General features: G+C 35.8%; 1 protein-coding gene across 1 annotated transcript in view; it reads right to left on the bottom strand.

The window, feature by feature from the left end:
- The window catches only part of AKAP6 (A-kinase anchoring protein 6), a 273,079-nt gene that overhangs the window by 6,619 nt on the left and 246,909 nt on the right, over positions 1-19,551 (bottom strand). Inside the window, 1 exon segment of the mRNA XM_031553601.1 lies at positions 2,847-6,313. Within this exon segment, the coding sequence (XP_031409461.1) occupies positions 2,888-6,313 (3,426 nt within the window). The 3' untranslated portion in view covers positions 2,847-2,887.

The following is a 19,551-nucleotide window of genomic DNA, read 5'->3' as shown; positions in this document are numbered from 1 at the left end:
TGTTTGCCATTTATCTTTCAAATTAAATAATGTGTTTTTAAATAGAAACTTTTTTCATAATACACTTATGGGAACAACATTTATCTGTCACATTTTAAAAGATGTATTAGTAATAAATGTAAATTACCTTTGGAAAATCAGTAATTAGCCTCATCAAAAAATAAACAATCTGCCACCAAAAAGATAATCTTTAGCATAGTTAAGTATAATAACTGTTATTTGAATAAGTTAACAAATTAGGATAGATTGCTTCTGTAATTCATTCCCCATAGCATGAGAGATGAAGTTAAAGTACTGAGCTTGTGAAGGGGGGAAGGGAGCTCAGACTTCAGTGAAACCAAATCTAGCAGCTCATATTTTCCTTTTTTGATGTGTCTGAGACATGCTACATGTATCCTATGGCTTTATTGCTGGGAATAATACAGTACATAATTTCCATGGAAGCAAGCTTATATATATCTGCTAAGAAACAATGTATCTTAAATTTAAAAAGTGGGATGTCATGTGAAAGGCTTTGTTGCCTTAAAATTTTTTTAACCCCCAGGCAAAAATTAAATGCACATTATGTTAAGTTGAATGCTATAGTTTTAACATAACTCTATGAAAATTTTGTATACAGTCTCTGCATTCTATTGCGCTGCAGGGCATATATTAAAATGTCCATCCTCTATGCCCAGTTTTAGTCCTGATGTCTAGTTAACTGCATACTGTCATACCCCAGTCTTATGAGAAATGCGGCTGGCTACCATATAAGTAACTATGAAGCTCTTAAGAGTGAGCAGAAATTTACGCAGTATTTTGAGATCCTCAGAGGAAAAGTACTAATGAATGAAAAGTTACATTATTGATTTTGTCAGTGAAAGAATAATAAGAAGAAAATCACACTCACTGTACTAAGTATTCTTCCTCAGTGTTATAAAATGAGTGGAAAAAAAGAAACTTTGTAAAGAAGTAATTTAGGAAAAGTTTATGTTTATATAATAGTCACTTATCAACCTCATGCTTTTGTCTTCACCCCAGTTTATAGATAGTGGCCTCTGTAGACACACAATCTTTTGAATGTAATCCTAGAATATATAGTATCATCTATCAGTTTTGTAAATCCCAGTTGATATCTGTTGCTTCTCCAGTTGTTTGGATGTGTCCAAGTATTAATCTACTGGCAATCAGCAGGTCAGGAAAACTCATTTCAAAGCCTTTCAAGAAATATCCTCTTTGCAACAACAGTTCCAAGATAATATATTATTAAAATAGATTTGTGTTTGAAAGAGATCATGGCAAGGTGTACACTTTTTCTGCCATAACCTAAAGATTTTCCTAGATGTCTTTATACATATGTGAATATGTGAATGGTGGATAAAAAGTTAACATGTGCAAAAGAAAACTCCAGTGCACAATTATACAATATAGAAAAATCAGGAAATTCTGAAGTTAAATATCCAACAGTAGTAAAGCAATCTATTTTATATAAATAGGCTCTGAATCTCTGCCATAGCTATGCAGGTTGCAATTGGTGTGTACTGGTGGATTTCATAAGCAGTGATGAATAACAACCTTCTCTCTTAAGGGAAAGAATAATGGATTTTTAGAACAACCTAGGTAGGAAGGGAAACGAATGTCATCTAGTCTAATCTCCTTCTCAAAGCAAGAATTTTTCCAAAGGTAGATCATTCAAGGACATGTGCACGTGAATTTTGAAAATCTCCAAGGATGGAGATTTTAGAACTAGCCTGGGCAACCTAGTGTTTAACTTGGTGCCTGACTAGAAATCCCCTTGCTACAGTTTCTAATAAGCAGAAGCATTTGGAATTGGAGTGGCATTTGGAATTGCCATGCTGGTTCTGGCCAACTGGATTGGTGTTTCCAAAAACTAGACATCATTGTAAAGCTATGCTGGCTTTTGGCTCACCAAACTGCTAGTGAGACTCAAAGCAACAGTTCTACATGATAGGATCTGTTCCAGAAGTTGCTTTGTAGATCTTCTATTAAATGTGCAGCTAATTGTTAGACATTCATGTGAGGTCAGAACTCCAGATAGGAACTACATATGGTTCAATACGCTTACCACAAAATAGAGCTGAAGCTTTCAGCACTGCTTTGTGGCTATCACATTTCATTTGCTTTGGTGTTTGAGCCTTTATTCTGCATCACCTTCACATTACACTTTTCATTGATGTTGGAAAGATTTCTTACTTTTGTAATCTCAAATTTGGTCAAATCTATAATGGCTAGTAATGGTTTAATGAATGTAAGTCATGGTAAGGTGACACCAAGAGATGACTTATTATCTCTCTATTTAATTTCTAGTCTGTTAAGACATACATCATGGACTGTCCATAAATATTATAGAGCTCCAGTTCACTGGTCACTCAAAATCCTTGTAGAACCAGTTCACATTCATTAAGTGCATAACCTCATCAAACTCATGAGGTCAGCTGTCTGTGGAGAAAGGAATCAATGAGTAGAGCTGGTATTTGTTTTCGTGGTTCCACTGATAAGGGAGGAGTAGGCTGATATAGAAATTTTAATTTTGAAGGATTCCAAAGTTCTGCAAGACAGCAGATTTTAAGTATTCCAGAAGAGAGCAGGTCCAGTCAGTGCAAAGCCAAAGGGCAAGAAGCAGCTACTGTTCACTGCATTTTTTTGACCAGTGGCATGTAAATCAGAATTATAGTGTAATCAAAACAAATGAAATAATACTACCATAAAACAGAAGCCCTGGATGGTGATCCACCTCCTCCTTTCATAGTACAAAAATTTAAAAATAAAATAAAATAATAATAAAAAAGAAAAAAATAAAGAAAAAATGTAAATTAAAAAAAAAATGTATTTCATAGAGTACATACCTGTTTTTAGGATAATGTATATGCCTGGAGAGAGTTACATTCTATCTGCGCATATTAAAACGTCTTTCTTTACGAAGATTCAAGAGATTTTCTTCACAAGTAAGGGTTTTAGTGTTCTGGTGTAAAACCTCCTCATTCTGTGAATGGTCATGCTTTAAATGAAACTCTGAAGCCTCTTCAGAAGCAGCAACACATTCTTTGGGCTCTTCAGTTACAGGTGATTTTCCTATACTACTCTTTGTACTGCTGAGCTCTGGAAAATTCTTTTCCAAACCTTCTGTTTGCCAGTCTGAAATCAACAAATCATCCACAGCATTTTTCAAATTGTTTGATGCATTTTCTTTGTTAGGATTGGAGGCATTTATATTGTCATCATCACATAGAAAAGATAAATTACTATCTTCTAATGAAGTTTTAACTTTTCCTAGTGGTGCCAGAGTCAATTCATCTGGTGACTCTGGAGATGTTTCAGAAATAACATTACAAATAGGCTGCTGCTGCTGCTCAGCTCTTGCTTCAGGAGTACCATTACAAATGGATTGCTGCTGCTCAACACGTTCATCTTCAGGGCATGCTTCAAAAAAGCACTCAATATTATCTCTCTCATCTGTAAAATCCAGTGGCACAGGAGTACTGCTCTTTTCCTCTATGTATTTGATTACTTCTCCACAGTCACTATCATGAGAAGAAAGTGAAAGATAAGAATAGAAGTCCCCTTTTCTTAGCTCAATGGGTCTGTGAGAGTGTTCCAACACTTTTTCCTTGATTTGTGTTAATGAAGCTGGAGCAGATGACTCACATTCGGGTTGTGACTTACTTTTCAAAGCTGTTGATGCCATGTCTATTATCTCCTTCACAAAGTTGTGTACTGAGCCATCTTCCATATTTCTTTTATCAAAAGCAGCAGAGTCACAGTTACAGCATAAATCAGGTCCATTGGCTGAGGAGTCACATTCTGTCTTACTAGATTTCAAGACTGCACAGCAATCAGTAGATTTTTCAGCAATGCTTATTTTGTGTTGTTGATCATCAGATAAGGATGTTTGAAAAGAAGCAGCTTGTGTGTCTACAGAGCTTGTTTTGGAGGAAGATTCAAGACAAGGCTTTTTAGCAGGAGAGAAAGCAATGCAATGGTAATCAGACTGAAGATGACTTTGACATTCTTTTGGAGGGTTTCTGGATCCAACTGACAACAGAACAGTCTCCTTTCCATCCATATGTGAATCATCTGAACTGTCTGTAAATGCTTCACAGACACAAAATTCATTTTCAGCTTCTTTTACACCAAGTGATGCATGAATTTTGGAAGTTGCTGACGTTCTAACAAGATCTCCCTTATGACTGCCAAGAGTATTTTCAACATTGCCATTCTCCATATCATCCACAAGTTGATCCTTCACAACCTGAGAGATATCTTTCATCAGATGACCCTTTGTCCCTTTTTCATGATTACGTGATACATTCTTACTATTGCCATTATTTTCTGTTATTTTCTGCACGGAACCATTCAAAAGTGCTTCAATGTTCAGTGTATCTGTGGCCTTTGATGTCTCATTACTAACTTTACTGTGCTGAATTTCATCACTGAGGTTACTTTTCCTCTTCTCTCTTGTCAAAGAAAATTTTGGTCTCATCCAAGTTTGGAGTTCATTTTTTATATAATCAAGTCCTGAAATTAAATTGCATTCTTCATAAATATCCTCATCAGTTGCTATACTGGAGTCATCATCTTCATCTTTGATACCTAGCTCTTCCTCAGTTAAGGTAAGGGTGGAACTCGAAAGCAAATCACTGTCATCTTCATCATCAGTGCAAGCAGAAGTGCAGGAGACATTAACAATCATGCTAACATTGACATCGCTTTCATCAGCTACAGATCTATTAAGATGTTTTCTAAATGATGCATTTGAATCTGGTATTTTATTTCTGTGCAGTACTATGTCTTCAGAACAGAGAGAAAGATCCTCACTGCTGCTGAGCTCTGTGAGAGAAGCTGCTGAATCTTCATTTACTGAGGAAGCAATATCTACAGACAGCTGTCCAGTAAATGACATTTTTTGAGAACTACTTTGGAGTGTTATATCAGAGATACTGCGCTTTATTTTTTGTTCTAATGGACTCTGGATGTTCTCTAAACGATTCAAAAGATCTAATGTCCTTTTGCTGAGCTCTCCAACAGAATCACTGCTTGCACTAATGTCTCCTGAGCCATGATGACTAAAAAGATCTTCATTGCTTTTGTAGGAAGTCAGCCAGCTCTCCAAAGAGGTGCTTCGTTGAAGACCATCTCCACTTTTAAAAATACCTGAGCTGAATAAATCACCTACTACAGACAGAGATTCTAATGAAGAACTATGAGATAAAGCAGAAATCTGTCTTGTATTTTCTGTAGCAATTAGTTTTCTTACTGTTTCTACAGACTTAGAGGAATTGGGATCTGATCCTCCAGGGATATTTGCCAGATTATGGTCATGAATAAACTCATCTGGTTGTGACTCTCCAGGCTTATGTTCAGATTTACCAGGTATTTTATCAAAACAAAAACCACGAAACAAAGCACCCTCTGTTTGTGTCTTTTCAGTTTGCGACTGTTTCATTATCACTGGCAATTTGAATTTGGAGCCTTGAAGATATGAGTAATCATAAAATGTAAACACATCTTGTTTTCCTTGCAGTTCTTCTAAACAAACAGTTTTACACATGGTAATGTTGTTCAAGTCCCTATCAATTTCATTTCCACAACCTCCAGATGGTGCCAACTGAAAATCATCTGAGAGACTAGCATGGTCTTCTTCATCTTGCTTTGTTTTTTGCTTTATTACATCAATTATGTCATCCATTTGAGTTCCTGTGTGCCCAATTTCAGGATTGCTCTGAGTGCTTTCAATATCATTCAGTAAAAAAATTTCTGAATTATTTGTAGTTTCTGTATCACATTCACTCACTATTCCACTTTCACTCTCGGAATGCCTGCTTATGTTCCCACTCTGGTACATATAGTTATATGGTTTTGCCAACATTGTTCCCCCTATTAGGTCGGGCAAGGATTTGGTAGATGAAAATGAAGAGTCTTTACTAAGACTTTTGTTTAAAATGTTAGACTGTGTTACACTGGAGAGTTTTGATGTTTTTTTCAAGAAAGGCATGTGTTTTTTTTCCGATAATTCGATATTATGAAGACTATAGACCTGATAGATATGAGGATTTGGAGGGGAAGTAATGCTAGAACAATAAAGAGGACTTCCACGATCACTGATACTTTCATCTTCATTTACATCATTGCTGCCACATTCTCCTGAAGTAGGTTTCTGGCTTAGATCGTCTTTTTTGAGTTCCTGATCAGGATCACTTAAATCTTCATTAACACTGATCAGCTTGTTACTAATATCAGTTTCATCCCATTCTAGTGCATCTTCACTTGGACCATTTAGATCCATCAAACTTGGATCAATAAAGTTCAGAGACTCCTGTTAAAAAACAAAAAAACAAAAAAACAGAGATGACAAATACATACATCTCTAAGTTAAAAAGTTTAAAAGTTCTTCCACTGAAATCATAGAAGTAAACTAATGAGAGTAAAGAGCATTTTTGGAACAATGAAAATTAGCAGGTTTTTAACTTTATTATGTATTGTGTATGATTTAAATGATCAGTTAAAATGAAACCTATTAAATTCTGCATCTCTTCTTACTCTGCATGATTTCTCATTTTTCTTAGTTTTTTTTTCTTATTTTTTGCTAAAACACCATACAGAAATTTGACTTTTCTTCACCTGAGATTAATTGTAGTCACTTTAGAAGTAGCAAACTAACCATTCTGCATAATCACACAGAAGTTAATAAAAACGTACTTGTAGGTCTTTGTGTTGGATATATAATAAAATCTTTTAGCCTGCTTAACAGAATTAAAATATACAAGTTTTACCATTAGATTTCTAAAAAATGATTATAACAAGTTTTTGTGTAGCCAACCTTAAAACAACTGATGTAGTACACTGGATATCACTAGAATTGATTAATTTTTGTTAGAATTACTGTTTATTCTTTATTTGATAATAAAGGTAGCACTAGTGACCAGTAAGTAGCTAGACAATGATCACTGCATCCAGAAAAAAGCACTTTTTCCAAAAAAACCTTTCAACAATACTTCTTGAGCTTTCTTGGAGCAAGTTTTGTTTTGCAAATTACAGCACTGATTGCACAGCAAACAACAATCTAAATAACCAACAAACTTAGAAATACAAGCAGATACAGTGTTGCTGTACTTAAATAGTAGTTAAAAGTGCAGCTGTGAACAACTTGGTTGTTGACTTAAATTCATAAAGTCTCACCTCAGGCTAATTGAGCATAGAAAGGGACATATTCTCAGCTGTGAGCTCTCTAAGTTCACTCATCCCTACCGTGACAAATCATGAGATATTCTTCAACAGTTCAATAGTTATGGCGCTGATTTTGAGAGGGTGAGAGTTTGTCAGACTAGGCATAAGAGACCAGATTACCATTCTCTCAGAAATTTTCACTTTAAGATGTTATCAAGATAAACCTTCTTATGCTATTTCATTTTGCATAAAACAATAAAACACCTGGGTCACAGAAGGATGATGGCAATTTTATCCCACAGTGCAGTGTTCAACACATTTTACTGGCAAGAAGCACAGATAAGCTCAAATCTCTTCAGTGTGGAAGACACAAGGGAATCCTATCACAGCAAATCATTGGCTAAAACATTCAAATGACATAAGGAAGAATGATTTTGTCCAAAACAGGCAGAGTAGCATTCAGCAGAGTGATATGGTGATCAATATATTTGATAAAATGATACAATATCCATGTATCAGACAAACCTGAGTCCTCATGCTCCACTGGGCTGAGCTGTAAGGCAGCTCTCCATGCTGTGCAGCTGTGTTAAGATATCATAAATACTTCTGGGCAGAACCTTGGGTGCCAACAATTTTTTCTATCCCTGGAGATTTGGAGATTTGGTGGATTTAGAAGTTTGTCATATATAATGTTGAAGGCCCTTTACAGATCAATATATCTCAAAACTTCTATGAAGTAAATTTGCTAGTCTTTTTTCCATGATGTATTGGCTGGGGGTAACTCAAATTTTAAACTCCCATGAAAACACTAATTTTCTAGACAACTAATGCTAATAAAAGCAGTGCTGTATACTGAGTTGAGCAGTCCATGTTGGGATTTGCCAGTTGGCCATGTTTTCATAATTTCTCCTGGTCGGTACCTAGTTGGACCATGTCCCACTTGTTGCTAAGGAGAGGAACATCCTTTTACCAATCTACAACTAAAAATATGGTGCAAGAAATCAATAATTAAATTAAATTAGTTTGAAAACTTGTTAGATTAAGCACAAAATCAGCTAAAGTTACTCATTTTCTCTGTAGTATGTTTTATGACTCTGTCTCACCTAGCATTAGGAAAATATTGCTTTGAAAAGCTTCCTGAACTGCTTTACTGTTTTACACTTCTGTCAGCTGCAAAAAGAATTCCCAAAGGCAGGAAATCAGCAGCAGATTCCAAGGATTTTACGTTCCATAGAATCCGATCTTGTTTCTCAAAACAAAACATTTGGTCCTCATTGGTCAGGAAGATAACCTTCCCCCTGTAAATCAGCACTTGGCTGCCTTGTTTGTTCTGCAGGTCAGATGGACTAAAACAATAAAACATGTGGAATTGTGACCTCACCCTATTCATCTTCACTGAGTAGTCCTTACTTCAAAGCCTATTTTTCATTCTTCAAATACACATGCTTTTCTGAGTGCTGCTGTATGCTCAGAAATTGTACAGACATAGATATAATGGCAGGGAATTTTACTTTTTTTTTCCTTATTGTCATAGCTACCAAAGGCTCATATGAGGATATGGTCATTTTACCAGCATATCTTTGTTTGTCCAAGGAACTGTCTGAATTGATATTAGTAAGTTCCTACCCTTCTTATAAGCATCATCTTCCCTGAGATCTATTAGTATGATGTAGTAATTATCAGCCCTTTCCAAGTACAGCCTAGTTTTTAACTTTTTCTGAAATAGACCACTAAAGTCACGAACATTTTCAGCAAGGATATGTATTTTCCTTTCTTTTTTACAATATTTAGCAAGCTCACCAAACAAGGAGAAATTAGAGATGCAGTAGTTGTTGGAGAGAGCAGCATCAGGCAGATTTTTGAATAAAGCTCTAGTTTGAAGAATTAAAAGTGGTGTCATACCAGCCTATGTTTGCACTGACAGCAATAGCAAGGTGAAAACTAAGACTGTCTGAGGCCAATTTTCATCATGTCAGATGTCTTCTTATCAGCTTGCTCAGTGCGTAGGTAGGATGCTAGAGGATTGGAGTTATCATGATTATAATATATACGTGTAGATGTGTGTGTAAATACAAATGCACAAACCTCTTAACAATTTTTCAAATTCTGGGAAATTTAGTGCAATCAGTTACACCTGCTGGTATCCAAAGCAAGTTCATTTTGCCAGACAGTTATTGTAACCTTTGGTGGAACTTGGTGGTCTATCACAGATTCCAACAAGTAGATATGTGTGCATATATCATCTTTCAAACAATGACTATCTTCATATATGTTATCAAATTAAAGGCACTAAACAGCTAACTCTGGAGTCAACCTCAATGACCACATGGGTCAGAGTTCAGAGAAGGTAAAAAGTTTTGATCAAGTAAAAAATTGCTATGCAATAGCAAAAAAAGAAACACGCTATAAAGTATATTTCCATTTTGATAGTATCACTAGGTACACAACATTCAGAAAGCATTTACTGCCTTATGAAATATATCTAGCATATTTTAAACGAGAACAAATTAAATTACAGACTTAGAAGAGTGAAAGATTGAATTAATTCAACTGTATTTGAAAGCGCTGCTTTAAAGAGTCTGGTTCTTTCCAGTGTGAGCGCTGAACTACTTTGCTTTGGATAGTAATCCCATTTCAGTGGGAAATCTCATATGCACAAAGTGTGCACATCAATATTTGCAGCATTGGTGTCTAATGGTTAAACAGTTAATCTGCTGAAAATGCTAAAGGCAAGAAACGAAATTGTCATATATGGATATTTCCTCAACCACAGTCCTCTTTAAGAAAAGGTCTTAAAAATATATTTTTTTCCACTTTTTTCATTTTTAAAACACAGATAGTTTTGCTTTTTCTGCACCAAATTTTATGAAACAATGATTCTCTGTTTCAGGCTCATTTGCATGTGCTACTCCAGTACAGATACTTTGTGTTGGTAAAACAGCCCTGTAATGTAACCCCTACATACCATTATATTTTTTAAAAAGAATTAACAATGAAAAAAAAAAGCTTTTACAATAATAAATACAAATTCTGTTCCTCCCTCCCCAAAACATATTCTTCAGTTGCTGTGGACAAATTATCCAAACTCAGCTGTGCTTTAGGGCCAGAGGAAAAAGAGAGAGAAAGAAAGAAAACCATCCCCCACCTCCAGGAATGCGTGCACATTCAAGGAAGACAAACATGATTTTGTCTTTTCAAAAATGCAAGCATGCCAAGTACTTCTGCTGCAAGAAACAGTTATATGTACAGTACCCACTTCTGCTTCATTTTCTAAATGAGGTTCTCTATATTATAGCCAATAAAAAAAATCCCCATTTCCCAACACCAATATTTTCATATGTATAAGCATATGCATAAAATGCAATGTGCATAATACTGAAGTAACCTGCACATTAAAATATGGTCTCAAAATATACAGAAGCATTATGTTTTATTATAGATCACTGGAAAAAAAAACAAACCAATTATTAAAAGATGTATTCGTTATAATTACAATAAAAAGAAGGGATGTGTTTATTTGCTGAGAAAATAAGAATCTAAAACTGTGGTTTTCACTTCTTCTGTCTTCATTTTACAATTATTACCTTTCTCAATGAAAAGGTACGGTCAGTCCTGCACATGCAGAACTTGACCTTTTTTGTTCGGTGCTTACAGGCAATTGCCAGTGTTCTACAGGGGTGACTGTATGCACAGATGCCTGTAGCATACAAAGGACACTGCCTTCACTTCTACTTTCTGAAGTCACAAATGCCACTTGTATGGGTCTCAACACAGCCTGGGTCACTTGGGAACCACACAGGTCACATCACTGAGAAGCTGCCTGCCTTCATTTGACATGGGGAATTTTCCTATGATGCTCAGAAATAAAAGATTAGAGGATTGTCTCCTTATACCCAGTTTTTAATATTAATAATTTTCTGTAATTGCAACAAAGGGATTGTCTCACAAAATGCTGCATGACATGGAAGTGCATATGAAGCAAAAGAGCAGAACTGAATTCTACCATCTGAAAAAATGGCACCCTTTGACATTCATCAATGCTTGCAGAGCATTTGCAGAGACCAAAGAGTGGATGCAAGCGCAGTGAGGTAGTGTGTGGGGCATTTTAACAGTGGCAACAGCAATGTCAAACACAAGCCACGTTTCAGACAGCTGTGCAGATTTTTAGGAGTGCAATGTGCACACTTCTGTGTCAAAGAAGCTAGCCATTCTCTAGACATTCTACTGCTCTTCAAATGCCTAGTGAGCGTATTAGGTAATACCTGAGGTCAGTTATGCCTGCAGAAGTCCTATGATCAAACTTTAAGTTTCCTGATAAGCTCCCCACAGCACGAGATGGCTAAAAGAAGTGAAAGGCTCTATTCCCTCTACCACTCACTAGAAGAGACAAGCTGGAGCAGCAGGTGAGCCACGCCAGCAGAAGGCCTATAGGAACTTACTTCTATCACAGACCAAGGCAAAAGCGGGGATTCAACACAGGGCTTATTCTTCAGCCTCTGTGGAAGCAGTAGCTTCCATTTTTGCCACTGTATCCTCATGTGGTTTTTTAACATCTCTGGTTCTCATTTGCTGAAGAAGCCCTTTAAGTGTTACTAGAGAGCAGAACACCTATAACATTTTTATGTTGAATAATATTGTCATCCAAATAGGTTTACAATCCCAGACCTATATTCCAAGTTGTGTTTATGAGCTGTTTTCACATTTTTGTCATGAGAAAGCCCGACTACATGGCATATTTTACAGACTGTTGTTTTTCCTGCTTTGTAGTTTTCTTTTCATCTGTCAAGAGGTTACATGACAGGATTTTTTTGACCTTGAATGTCATTTTGGTCTCACTTCTACTTCAAGGGAATATATTATTTTCTTTGTGCAAGAATCCAACACAAGCCCTTAATGAAACTCTTAGAAAAATACTCCTAGGTTGACCCAAACCCAAAATGTTGCCATGTATACCTATTCAGTAAAGACCAAATCCTACCACTCTACCTCAGACACATGCCCATGAAAGTTGCAGGGAGCTCATTCGGGCTAAGTCTCAGACTTCGATCCAATCAAGGATTACTCTTTATGGTTAAGACAAAAAACAAAGCAAAAAACACAACACTACCAGAAATTGGAAATCTGTGGAACTGATCATGCTTAACAGGCTTAAAACTACTGCTTGTCTAAACTGCAGAATTTCATCACAATTTTTATCGCTATGCCCTTTCTCATGGCAAATCAATGTCCTCTGCATTTGGATGCTCTTGCATAATTGCATAATTGCACTGGCATAACAAAATCACTATTGTTTTGGCTTTGTACTAGTTAGGTATAGTTTCAGTTTAATATATTTTACATTGGACTTCATACTCCTTTAAAGGTATACTCTCAGTTAAAGCAGAACAACTCTGTGGACAGTGTGAAAGGACTAGGTAGATGCAAGTCTTCTCTCACTTGTCATGGGCACCTGAAATCACAAAGCTTAAGAGCTTTGTTTGAAGAAAACACTAAAAAGTGAGAATCACTGTAGAAACAGATAGACGTAAAATTCAAAAACATAGGACATTAGCTCTTGAGAGCTAAGCCTTAGGAGAAACCAAGAAAGAAAGTTTTCTCACTAAAACTGGAAAAGAAAGACTTGAATTTCCAAATAAAATCTTAGAACCATAGATTATCCTGAAAAGACTCAGATAGATCAAGTCTAACTCTGGACTCCACACAGGACCACCAAAAATCAGACCATATGTCTAAGAGTACTGTTCAGACTCTCCTTGATTCTGGCAGCTCAGTGCAATGATCAGTGTCCCGAGGAGCCTGTCCCAGAACCCAACCATCCTCTGGTGTGGAACCTGTTCCTGATATATAGGTTCCATATATATGGAACTGACCCTCCCCTGACACAGCTCCATGTCATTCCCTTGTGTCTTGCAAGTGTTACTAGAGAGCAGAGGCCAGCGCTGCCCCTCTGCTCCCTGTCTTCCCATATACAGGAAAAGGAGATTTGATCTATTATTTATAAATAGCAGAACTGCATGAAGGATATCTGGGTCTATCATGAGTTTCTCCTTCTCACAAAGTTAAGAGACTATCAAATTTAGCCTATTTCACATCAAAGACTACTGACTTGCTTTTTTCCTCACATGTAAATTTTCAACAGCATTTCCTTCTTATCTCTGATCAGCCATTTTCGATGTTATCGATCCACAACCCATAAATGTGTGATATTGACTAGAGGGGAGTCAATAAGCAAGTATCCTGAAGTCAGAGGCTCTCAGACTACTGCACATTACAAGTAGTTCCACAGTCTGGCTACCTATGGATTTCCAGGAATTAAGTTAAACATCACTATTGTCAGTAAGTGGTGGAGAGTTCTGACAATGAATCCAAATGATAGTGGTAAGCACCCTCAGATTACACCACCACTACAGCTCTTTGACATTATACAGTCCACATCTAGAAAGTGCTGCTTTTCAAATGTTGTGAAGAGAAACAGGAGCCTTATCTCCAGATGCAAGAAGTCCTTAGGTAGAGCTTTTTCAGTAAGATCATCTCACTCACTCTCAAACTTCCAGACTTTTTTTTTGTCTCCATCACTGGTAAGTGCCTGTTATTTATAGTTGTCTCTGTACATAACAGATGCCAACACAGCCCTGGAGCTGGCCGGAAAAAAAAAAAAAAAAAAAAAAAAACAAACAGCAATTTCAATCTCATCTTAGATGCTGAATGAATTCTATGCAATATGTGAAGTACCAGTGTTAAATGTACAGTTTGTTTTGGTCACTGGAGAAGTTATTTAATACACGCACACATTATAGAAACTCACTTAGAAGAAAACAAAGTAAAGGACGAGTATTTCTTGTTAGGGTGAGAGGTTTGTATTTGCCTGCTTTAGTTTGGCTAAGTACAAAATTACTTCATTACTACAAAAATATTACTGTCATTATTCAACACCTATTGCAGGAGAGCTTATTTAAAACACTGTACAGTTTAGATTTGGACTCAAATTAGAACATAGAATGAAGATTTAAATCTATCTACATATCTCATTTTCAGTGGTGGTGAGTGACAAAGTCCAACAAGCAGTAAATGTTTACGAAGTGATGTAATAAATGAGGGGCTCAGAGCTGTAAGTACTAATGTTATTAGAATAAATGTTAGCATTCAGCTTTAAAGTGCTTTGTTTCAAACTGAAGCAATATTCCTTCTCCCTTCTAAAACAAGAAAAAAGAGTATTTTAAAAATGAAGTATCTCCCTAAAGCTTTGCTCAGTACACTTGCTGGATGAGCTGTGACTCCATAAAGTTTAGGAACTTATTATGTTGCTAGATCAGAAGCTGCATTTATTCACACAGTGCATCTCTAAAACCTAGCTTTCATTAGAGCTGTGGGGAGGCCTAGTCTTTCTCCCTTCTCTCGAGAAGGTGAAGCTCAAGAAGATAATTAACCATGAAACAATGAGGAGGCTTGCTGGGTAAGCACTAGTGTGAAAACAGTTACTCCTCACAAAAGAGGGGAAATTAGCTGGCTGGATAAAAAAGGAAGTGTCAGACTGGAAGACTGAAAGGGCTGCCAGCATAAGTAGATAGCTCTATGCATCATTAATGCAATTTTTTTTTAACACTTAAACTTCACTGCTCTCTAAATTTAGATGCATTTAAACGCTATGTGTTAGGGGAGATTAATATGCCATTTTAAAATAATTTCTCTTAAACTTTCCATTTTCACATCTCACCAGTTTTAGTCACCCTTCCCACAAATGCAAAAATTCACCACCCTTTCAGTATTGCATTCTTGTTTACAAAGATGATGTAAACAGAGCATTCTAAAAAGATTGTTTGCTCATTGTATTTTACAAGCAAAATTATTTTATATTAAAACACATTTTTATGAACAGAAAGTTTGTTTTGATTTTACTGTTTCACACAGTAAAGACTTACTATGTGCATTTCCTTTCAAAACTTCCTTCTGCTCAAACGTTCCCTGAAGCAGCCACATCTTTGGCAGAAATTCAGTTATAAGCTATGCCAAAAGAAAATTGAATAAACAAACACTGCTTAATGCAGCTGGGTAGGTAATTTACATATTACTGCACACCAAACATGAAGGCCTGAATATGGATTAGAGCTACATCGATGACACAAATATCTTATATGTTAGAGGAAATAAAAAATTCAGATCATCATTGCTAATGATTTACATGATACGATTTAATGTATACTGTATCATTTCAGATACATAAATGTTCATATTTAACTATTACAGAAAATACAAGTCATACATCTCTTTATGTTTTACTAGAAATCTTGAAAAACTATTAAGTGAATTCATTTTTCAAAGTTTCTTTTGGTGAAAGTAGCCTACCCAAATGACTGCATCATAGTCTTTTGAAACAATGAAGGAAAAAAGAGACAAAAAGAAACAAACAAATACAATGAAAATCCTCTAGGTATTGCTTAAAACTGATTTTTTACATTCAAAAATATTGTATAGGTAGGTCTCAAAACTCATGTGCTTTCAGAAAGCATCTATCGTTTTGGTGAGGTCAACAGTCCATTCAGCTTAGTCTATCTCTTGCATTGATCAATAGTGGATGTTTATGGAAAATTAAAAAAAAAAAAGTAACAGAATGGTGTCATGCAAAATTTGAAAAGTCAAACTTTCAGAGATGGAGATACAAAACATTAATTGATTTCTCCATTAATTTGACTAGTTATTTAATGAACTCATCGAATTTTCTTATCCACAATGTCATGCAGGAATAAGTTTCAAAGTTTTACTAACACTGCATGAAAACAGTATTCCTTTTAGATTGTTTTAAATCTTCTACATCATTATTTCATTGTGTACCCTTTCCCTCTTGTGTTAAGAGGAAATGTACCTTGCTTATTTATTCTCACTTAAATACATGTGCACATATATATATTGTTATATGTATATAGCATTCCTTTCTGCTTTCAGCTGATACAGCTCCTATAGCATCCTATAATAATGAACAATGAAACACTGATTATTCAAATATATAATAAAGATCCTGCAAATATATATCTATAATAACTGGAATCATCCAATACTGAACATTTTTTCAGGATGGAAATAAAGGTTATACAATTTGTTACTTGTTAAGAATACTTGTTAAGAATGAGGCTTCTTCTATTCTTTCTAAAAATTATTTTGCTTGAGAACTCTTCAAGATATCATAAAATCAGCTTCAATCACAATCCTGTGCCATTCCTTGTAGAACTGTGGTCATTAGAGAGGCAGTGCAACAAGTCACTAAATTAATTCAATAATCACTACTTTCTGACTGTTATATTTCTCTTAACTGTAATCTTTTAAAGAAGTCACGATCTCATGATATGCAGATATTAGGCATAGGAATAAAAAAAAAAGACTGATGTCATCCTGTAACCAGAACAGAATGCACTTCAAAAGCTCAGCACTTATATATATATATATATGGCCCTATTTTTAGTTGTCTAAATCAGAATTTCTTTTTTTAAAATGTGACATCTATCACTGAAAATAATAATACTAGCCATTTTTTCCTACTTTCCTGGGATGCATGAATAAGAGCAGGTGAAGGAAAGTGATCCTCCCTCTCTACTCCACCCTGGTGAGGCCACATCTGGAATACTGTGTCCAGTTCTGGGTTCCCCAGTTCAAAAAAGACAGGGATCTCCTATTAGTCCAGCACAGGGTGAAAAACATGATAAAGGGCCTGGTGCATCTCCCATGTGAAGAAAGGCTGAGTAACATGAGTCTGTTCAGCCTGGGGAAAAGAAGATAGAGGGAATCTGAAAAATATTTATAAGTATCTAAAGGGAGGTGGGAGGCAAATAGATGAGGCCAGGCTCTTCTCGGTGGTGTGCAGTGATAGGACAAAGAGCAATGGCCTAGAACTTGAACATAGGAAGTTCCATACAAATATGTAGAAGAACTATAAGAATAAGATTGATGAAGCACCTGAACAGGTTACCCAGAGAGGTTGTGAAGTCTCCTATGGAGATATTCAAGATCTATCTGGACACTTAACTGCGCAACCAATTGCAGGGAACCTGCTGTAGCAGGGGAATTGGACTCAACAATCTCTTAACGTCCTTTTCATCACTTGCAATTTTGTGTTCTGTTCTATTTCATTTGCAATTAGTTATTTTTGCCATTTAAACAGTGCATGAACATCCTTTCAGCAATTGCATATACTGGAAACATCAGATTTCCAGTCTCTGAATATCATAGATTGCTACTAAAACTGAGAATTCACTTGAAGATTTTATGCATTTTACATTTCAAATCAATATGTTTCTGGAGCACAGAATGTTTTGCTATCAAAGCTGTGGCTGCACCCAGACACTTCCAATGATTATTTAATATGTAGCATAGGAGAAAAAAAAAAACAACAAAGATTGACTGCTGGATGGTAGAATACATGTCACCATGACCTAAACCTGCCATCGTGATGTTGACTTCCCCCACTGTAGAATTATAAAGCTCACATTTATAGATAAGATTGAATCCTGCTGCCCTAATGCCCGAATTTTTGTAGTCAGTGTTATTATTTTTAAATTGCGGCAAGTGTTGCTATGTGTAAATGCAAAGAAATTAAGAATGTTAAGATATACCATCAGTGGAAGTCAAATACCATATCATGAGAGACATGATATAATGATAATTTTCGTGATCATATGATCATGAAATTACAGAGCCATGTGATATATTGGCACTTCTGAAAGCCTCACTGGCATTCAAAGTCTCAGATGGCCTTTAAAAAACAACCATTACAAAATAAATAAACTAAAAAAAAAAATAATAAAAAAATCACCAGGTAAGTGTTAGCAGCTTTCTGCCAGCTATGAAATTCCCTCACCTAACTCCAAAATAACACTGTTGCCAACAGATGGCTCGGAAACAGAAGTATCTTCTGGCCACATGGATGAACACAGAAGTTTTGTTTCCAACATTCCAAAATAAATACCACCAATTTCTCACCGGATAATGCAGCATCACTGACCAGCCATGGAAGTTACTGATATATAATGAACTATTTTTAAGCAACATTAAAATGCATAAATTTCTTCTCTTTCCAAAATTACATATATGAACAGATTAAAACCGCATTAGCAGGAAAGGGAACAGAGAAGAAATTATTCTCAAAACTGAATATACAAGTACACAAAACCTTGTGGCATTGTACCAAGTAGTTCATATAATTCTTCCTCTGAGAAAAAATAGATTTAAAAAAAAAAAATCAAAGTATACAGGATCTAAAGAGAAGGCTTGAAAGACACTGACCACATTTAAAAAAACAAAAACCATTAGTCCAGAGGCACTATTTTATACTGAATTCAGCCATAATGCTTTAAGACAATTATCACACCAGAAATTTTGACCTGTGATCATGACATTTTTTACCTCAAGTATCTGAAATCAGTTTTTCACTGATTATAGAATAAGCTGTAGTTAGTAGCTATATATAGTCAAGCAACCATGTTTGGTTTAAAAATTATATCTTTTGATTATTTTGCTTTTGCAGTCTTTCTGTTTAAAATCATCAGCCATTATGAAGCATCCGCACTCTTATAAAGAAATATATTCTATAAAAAAAGCAAGTAAATCTCAAATCCTGCACAGAAACGTTGTGTGCATCATTAATAAAAATCAAAGAGGACTTGGGGTAATTAAATATTGCAGCAATTGATTTTCTCATTAAAATAGCTCTTTACTTTTAATGTAATTTCATTTATCTTCGTGTGCTCATGCCAACAACATCAACAAAAAGTAACTTTCACCTCTTATGTTACAAAGTTTACTGGGTACCTCAAGAGGACAAAGAAATCATATGTGCCTGTGGAATTAACAGGAACTTTCAGAAGTGAATCATGCATATCGGGGAAGTATTTTCAGTTACTTGAGGTGGATAGTGGTTGAAATCTGCTACTATGGGTTGGTGATTGAACAAGCTGCAAGAGAGACTTGCATAGGTTTCAATACACCGGAAACTACAAATTCATACCTAACCAGCACCATCATGGCCCACGAATTTGTGTGTGTTGAGTTAGTCTACAAGATCTCTGAACAGATCTTCCTCTACCAAGCAGAAGTCATTCTTTCCCCAGACTCTCTAGCTTATCTCAATGGTCTGGAATTCCCAAGAGGCTGTCTTAGCAGTAAAGAGTGAAGCAAAGAAGGTGTTTAGTAATTCTACCTTCTCAGTGTCTTTTGTTACCAGGACACCCACCTCATTCAGCAGTGAGCCCACATTTTCTTAGTCTTCCTTTTGCTTTTGACATAGTTAAAGAAGCCTTTCTTGTTGTCCTTGACCTCCTTCACCAGATTTAAATTCAAGTGGGCCTTAGCCTTCCTTGTTGTATCCCTATCTGACCCTGACAACATTCCTATATTCTTTCT

Source organism: Meleagris gallopavo, chromosome 5 (assembly GCF_000146605.3).
Source record: "Meleagris gallopavo isolate NT-WF06-2002-E0010 breed Aviagen turkey brand Nicholas breeding stock chromosome 5, Turkey_5.1, whole genome shotgun sequence".
In the NCBI taxonomy this organism is placed as follows: Eukaryota; Metazoa; Chordata; class Aves; order Galliformes; family Phasianidae; genus Meleagris; species Meleagris gallopavo.
This window is presented reverse-complemented; position numbering and strand designations above follow the sequence as displayed.